The 6797-nt window shown below is 39.1% G+C and overlaps 1 protein-coding gene across 1 annotated transcript in view; it reads left to right on the plus strand.

The window, feature by feature from the left end:
• Positions 1-6797, plus strand: part of STX12 (syntaxin 12) — a 42313-nt gene that overhangs the window by 27971 nt on the left and 7545 nt on the right. Inside the window, exons 5-6 of the mRNA XM_003415267.4 lie at positions 1682-1725; positions 3024-3129. Coding sequence (XP_003415315.1) covers positions 1682-1725; positions 3024-3129 — 150 coding nt within the window. The remainder of the gene's footprint in view (positions 1-1681; positions 1726-3023; positions 3130-6797) is intronic.

A 6797-nucleotide genomic window follows, 5' to 3' on the forward strand; every position in this document is an offset into this window, starting at 1 on the left:
GCTTTATGTATACTTCCCATTTCAGCATACAAAATATTAAAAAGACATGTATTGAGAAATTGATATTTAATTAATTAATAATTTATGAGGCTTCATCCAGGACAGACTGGCTTTTTTTTGTTTTTACTGTGAATGTGTAGCAATGAAGAATACAATGACAACTGCTACAGTTGCCTTGATTTGTGCTAATGCACTATTGCTTTTGCACCAGGAGTGCAAATATCAGTACAGGAGGAAAAAAAAAAAAACACAAATAGCATCTTATATATCATTTGGAACAACAGTCAAACAAATGAAAAGATGCTCAACTTCTCTGTAGTCATGGAATTGCAAACTAAGATCACAGTGAGGTACTATTTCACAAGATTGGCAAAAATTTAAAACTGTGAACACCGTAGGTGGTCGTTGTGGATATGATGCAACGGGAACACTTCCATCTGGTCAGTGGTAGTATAAACTGGCACAACCACTTTGGAATACACTTTGGTTGTATCTTTAGAAGACATATATACCTTATGACCAAGCAACTCTACCCTAATGAAACCTGCAAATATGTATACTAGGATATATGTACACAAATGTTCATGGCAGCAATATTCAGAGTAGTCAAAAATTGGAAACATAAATATGTCCATCAGCAGTAGAATGGTTAAAAACCCTGTGGGATAGTCATACGCTATAATATTATATAGCAAAGAAAACGAACAAACCACAGTGTTATATTCAGTGTCAAGAATGAATCTGGTGTAATTTGGAGTGATAAAAACAAAGCACAAAATAAATACAGACAGTGTGATTCCATTTATGTAAAGCTCAAAAACAGGCAAAACTATGTTGAATAAGAATGCATATCACTATTTTAAAAAAGCAAGGAAATGATTATCACAATGTCAGGATAATGGTTACTTTAAAAATGATTATCACAAAGTCAGGATAAGGGATACAGTTGTGACTGAAGAAGGACACGAGTGGGCTTCTGAGACACTCATAGTGTTCTCTTTCTTAATCTAGGGGAAACGTAAAAGTCAAAATTTAAATAAAAAACAGTGTTCTTTCTGGTGGGTAGAATTTTGAAATGTTTCATTTTCTTCATTTTACTTGCCCTTTAATTATTGCTATTATAAAAACGGTTTGTTTTTTTTTTCCTCAATGAGAAAAGATTGGTCTTTTAAAAGCCTTTTCTTTTTAAATTTTGCTTTTAAGTTACAAAAGTAATACATGCAGTAGACTAATTATTGAAGTGAGTTTGCCACTTTAGTACCTAATATTGCTATAAATGTCAATTTTTAAAAATCTTTGCATATTCTGAAAATGTGTTTCCTTGCAAGTTTTCACTTCTTTCCCTTAATCTCCCTTCCCCCAAATTTTTAAAGAGGTTAATTATTACTGTCAACTCTCTGTCCTACCCATGTTCTTGCCATCTTGTTCATATGGTTTCTGTTCTGGTTCCAAACCGGAATGCAGGTTTGTCTTCAACTTCTCCAGACCCATTTTCTACTAGAGACAGATTGCCAGAGCCCTGTGTCATTTTACGACCTGTCAGAGCCAAGGGATGTCATTTCTCTATACCCTATAGTAAAAAAAAAAAAAAATACCATAGCTAAGGGCAAATCCTTGTTTTTTACGTCTGTCTATGACATGTTTCTGGGTAACAGCAGCAATAACACCATCTGTTTTGTAGGCAGAGGAGAGGCAAAGAGAGGAACAGCTCGTCTCATTTGACAGGTAAAGGAATTACTCATATAACTTTGCTGGATAGTTGAGATGGGATTTTATGTCTTTATACTTGTTTTTAACTTTTAAAAATCAATGAGAAAAAGGGAGGACAAAATAAAGGGAGACTTGGGGCAGGGGATTTTATAATCCACAAAATAAAAGTAAAAACCGTGATCTTTTCCAAGATCTTTGCATTATGGAAGGAGTAATTTCAAGGTGAATAAAAAATTCTAAGAAGCCCCTAATGTTCATGTGTTGGGAAGAGAGCTTAGCTCACTAGGATTAAGTAAAAACCCACAAATCTACAGGTTAGGAGGTCTAACCTAATTTAGACTTAAGTTCTTCCAAGTCCTTGGGCCTCTGTTCACTCATCTCTAAAATGGGGACAACTCATCCTTCTAAGAGTATTAAGAGGAAAAGCAAACAGTTTGTATCTGAAAGGTGTCTTCTTTCTTAACTTCTCCAAGATGAATTAACTAATCCCATAGAAATCTATTCCTGGTTTTAGTTCGGACTGAAAAAGGTTTTATCATAGATATATCTCTATCCTCTGCTACAACAAACACTATGAGCACCTTAAAGGCCTGGGGTGCTCTGTCTTATTCAGTTTTATATCTCTGACACATGGAGGACATTCTTTAAATACTATAGAGATAAACATGATTTATACATACTGTTGGAAAAAATGCTTAATACTGGATTTACAAAGTGTTTTGTGTCTAGTGTAATATGTAATATGCTTTTCTTCTAAATATGGTACCTGAAAAGAAGAGTTATAACATTTCACTAGCTTTTTACTTTGTTTTTCTGTTAAGAGGCATTTAACTCAAAGCATAACTTCACAAGGAAACCCCGAAAACCAGGAGATGGGATCTGGACTAATTGGCAAAACACTGATAAAGGTCATTTAGCTTGGTTTCCTCTACCCATTTGGTACCCAGGATACCAACATGGCTTGTACTTTGAGAGTGCCCAAGAAGAGGATGGGCTGATAGACTTCACTGACTGCAAATACCTGGCTATTTTCCTTGTCTAGCAAGCCATACACAGAATGTGCCATAAATGGAAACAACATCCCTCATAATCCTGCTTCATCTCAGTTTTGTCCATGAAGCTGAGACTTTGTTCTCAGCTCCTTGCCTCTAGATATGAAGAATGTGACCCTCAAGGACTATGTATTGATGCCAGAGGGATTGGAGCCCTGATAACTGTCTTTGGCTGTCTTGGCTGGCAGTAGAGATATTGTAGACATATCTTGTGGACGTCTTGGAGAGGGAGTATCAGCTAGTGTGCTTGTCTCCCTGCAGCCATGAGGACTGGAACCAGATGCAAAGCCAGGAGGATGAGGTGGCCATCACTGAGCAGGATCTGGAACTTATTAAAGAGAGGGAAACAGCAATACGGCAGCTGGAGGTGAGAACCAGGTCATGTTTTTTGCTTGACTTAGTGTATCTGCAGGTACCTGGACTCTCTTTTGTCCACCTGGATTTTCTCTGAATGATTATGGAAAAGCATGAAATATGTTATTGTGTGATTTACTTATTATCTGTGTCAGTAATCATGATGAATTGGAATTACTCTTGTGATGGTATTGGCCATGGTGCTCAGAATACCCAGATCCTTTCCTCAATCACCGCATCTCATAGGGTCGTCGTTGGAAATATGCATACAGAATAGAGCAAAGCTAATACATAGTTTATTGATCCTTAGGACTTTGTTCCCAAACCTTAATACAATTTAGGTTAGGCAGGGTGCTACAGAGAGCTCCTTTGCTTGGTCTGGGTAGTCCAGAATAAAAGCAGGCCAAAAAGGTTTGCTTCATTTTTGTGCATCCCAAAAGTCAGTCCAAAGATGTCCATCTTATCACCTCCAGGTATCAGAAATAGGAACAGTGACCAGTAAAATATCCTTAAACCTGAATAGTTTTTTCCTCCTTGGAGTAGAAGACTGCTGTCCTGGCTAAGGGGGAGGGGGACAGAGGGAGAAGAGAGGGGAGTAGGGAGAAGAAGCACTGAGTTCTCCCCTGACCTTCATTTACAGCAGTGGTTCTGAACCCTGGTTGCATGTTAGAATCACCTGGAGAAATTTTTAAAAAAGGCCCAGCTCTCCCTCCCCACCACCATTACATTAAACTATATGAAATTCCTATTTTTTTTTTGTAAGTTAAAAATGATCAAATATTCACAATTTTAATATGATTCAACCTAGTAAATTAGAATTTCTGGGTGTGAGGTCCTGGGCTGAATAGTTTTTTTTTGTGTGTGTGTGCTTTAGATGAAGGTTTGCAGAGTAAATTAGTTTCTCATTAAACAATTAATACATATATTGTGTTGTGACATTGGTTGCCAACCCCACAACATGTTAACACCCTCCTGTTCTCAACCTTGGGTTCCCCATTACTAGCTTTCCTGTCCCCTCTTGCCTTCTTGTCCTTGTTTCTGAGCTGCTGTACCCATTAAGTCTTGTTTTGTTTTATGGGCCCATCTAACCTTTGGCTGAAGGGTGAACCTCAGGAATGACTTCAGTACTGAGTTAAAAGGGTATCCAGGGGCCATACTCTCAGGGTTAGGCTGGATAGTTTTTAAAAAGCTTCTCAGGTGATTATAATGTATAGCCAGGGTTGAGACTCACTGCCCTAGAGGCCATCAGTGTCTGTTTTTAGATGGTATGGTTCATCCTTAAGTTATAATTATTTTACTGCCTTCAAAGATGTCATAAACCAAACCAAACCCAGTGCCATCGAGTCGATTCCGACTCATAGGGACCCTTATAGGACAGAGTAGAACTGTCCCTTAGAGTTTCCAAGGAGTGCCTGGAGAATTCGAACTGCCAACTCTTGGTTAGCAGCCGTAGCACTTAACCGCTACACCACTAGGGTTTCCCAAAGATGTCATACCTTTCCTTTATTCTTTTTTTTATGTACTACTAGTCATCAACTTGGTTCTCTTACATTAAAAATACTGTTAAAGCAAGGAGCAGACTGAAAGAAAGGAACCCTTGTGGCACAATGGTTAAGTCGTCAGCTGCTAATCAAAAGGTCAGCAGTTGGAACCCACTAGCAGCTCCTCAGGGAAAAAAAACCCGGCAATCTACAGCCTAGGAAACACTATGGGGCAGTTCTACCGTGCCCTATAGGGTTGCTATGAGTTGGAATCAACTCAATGGCATACAACAAGAAGAGTGAGACATATGGAACTAAGGAAAGGATAAACCAAACCAAACCCACTGCTGTCGAGTCGATTCCGACACACAGTGACCCTAAAGGACAGAGTAGAACTGCCACATGGAGTTTCCAAGGAGCGCCTGGTGGATTTCAACTGCTGACCTCTTGGTTAGCAGCTGTAGCACTTAACCACTGCGCCACCAGAGCTTCCAGCAGAAGGGAAGGATAGATGTCAGAAATGGATCGCTTCGCATTCAGTAGAATTAAGTCCAAATTCCTTAGCCTAAGCTTGACTTTCATATCCAATTATTTCCTACCTTTAACATACAAACCCTATGTTATAGCCAAGCTGGGCTATATTTGCTCTTTAACTCAACTGCTTGTTTATATGGGCTCTCCTTTGCCTCAGGGGAAACCTGGTAGCGTAGTGCTTAAGAGCTATGGCTGCTAACCAAAAGTTTGGCAGTTTGAATCCACCAGGTGCTCCCTGAAAACTGTATAGGGCAGTTTTACTCTGTCCTATAGGGTTGCTATGAGTTAGAATGGACTTGTGAGCAACGAGTTTTTTTTTTTTTTTTTTTTTGGTTTTCCATCAAGACACAACTCAAGTCCTACCTCTTCTGCAAAATCTCCCTCCTTTGCACTCCTTTCTATACTGTTCATTAGTCATTTCCCATATAACAACTTGCCTTCCTCTCTGTCCTACGTGGACTGATTTTCTCTCTCTTTCCCCAGTTACGTGTTAAGCCCCTTTGAATCCCCAGCAACTAGCAGACTGCCCCAACTATAGTCGTCTCTTAGCAAGTGATGGAGATGCTGGCAAGAACTATTCTTGCTAAGCCATGATTGGGAAGGTATTGCTTTCATGGCATCATTTTTTATTATAGCATTCTGGAAGGCAGTGTATTGTAATGGAAAGAGCGCAGGCTTTACAGATATAATCCTGGCTGTAACACTGGATCATTTACAAGCTATGTGACTAGACAAGTTGTATAACCTCTCTGAGCCTCATTATCTTCAAGGATACCTACTTCATAGAGTTATTGAATGATTAATTTAAATATCAAGGAGGCATAACACAATGAAAACATCATGAACTTTTAATTCTCAGCTCTGCCACTTGCTAGCTATGAGACCTTGGGATGAGTTATTAAAAGTCTTTGAGCTTCAGTTTTGTCTTCTGTAGACTGGAGATGATAAATGTCGCATTGGGTTGTCATGAGAACCAATTGGATTAAATAATAGTTAATAAGAAACCAAACCAAACCCATTGCCATTGATTCAATTCCAACTCATAGTGACCCTATAGGACAGAGTGGAAGAACTGCCCCATAGAGTTTCCAAGATTGTAAATCTTTATAGAAGCAGACTGCTACATCCTTCCCCTGCAGAGCAGATGGTAGATTTGAACTGCTGACCTTTTGATTAAGCTGAGAGCCACCAGCGCCACCAGGGCTTCTTATAGTTAATAATAACCAAAACCAAACCCGATGCCATCGGTTTGATTCCGACTTATAGCGACCTAAAAGGACAGTAGTACAACTCCCCCATAGGGTTTCCAAGGAGCGCCTGGTGGATTTGAACTGCTGACCTTTTGGCTAGCAGACGTAGCTCTTAACCACTACGCCACCAGGGTTTCCATAGTTAATAGGAGCTAACATTTATTATTATGTGCTTATTGCAGAGTCCTAAGTGCTTTACATATATTAATTCATTTAGTACTTCTAACAACCCTATGAAATAGGTACTATCATTGCCCACATTTTACAGGTGAGGGCCCAGAGAAATCCTTAACTTGAGGTCACACAGTGTCTCAGTTATCTAGTGCTGCTAGAACAGAAATAGCATAAATAGATGGCTTTAACAAAAAGAAATTTATTCTCTCACAGTTTAGGAGGCTAGAAGTCCAAATTCAGGA

Source organism: Loxodonta africana, chromosome 3 (genome assembly GCF_030014295.1).
Source record: "Loxodonta africana isolate mLoxAfr1 chromosome 3, mLoxAfr1.hap2, whole genome shotgun sequence".
Taxonomy (NCBI): Eukaryota; Metazoa; Chordata; class Mammalia; order Proboscidea; family Elephantidae; genus Loxodonta; species Loxodonta africana.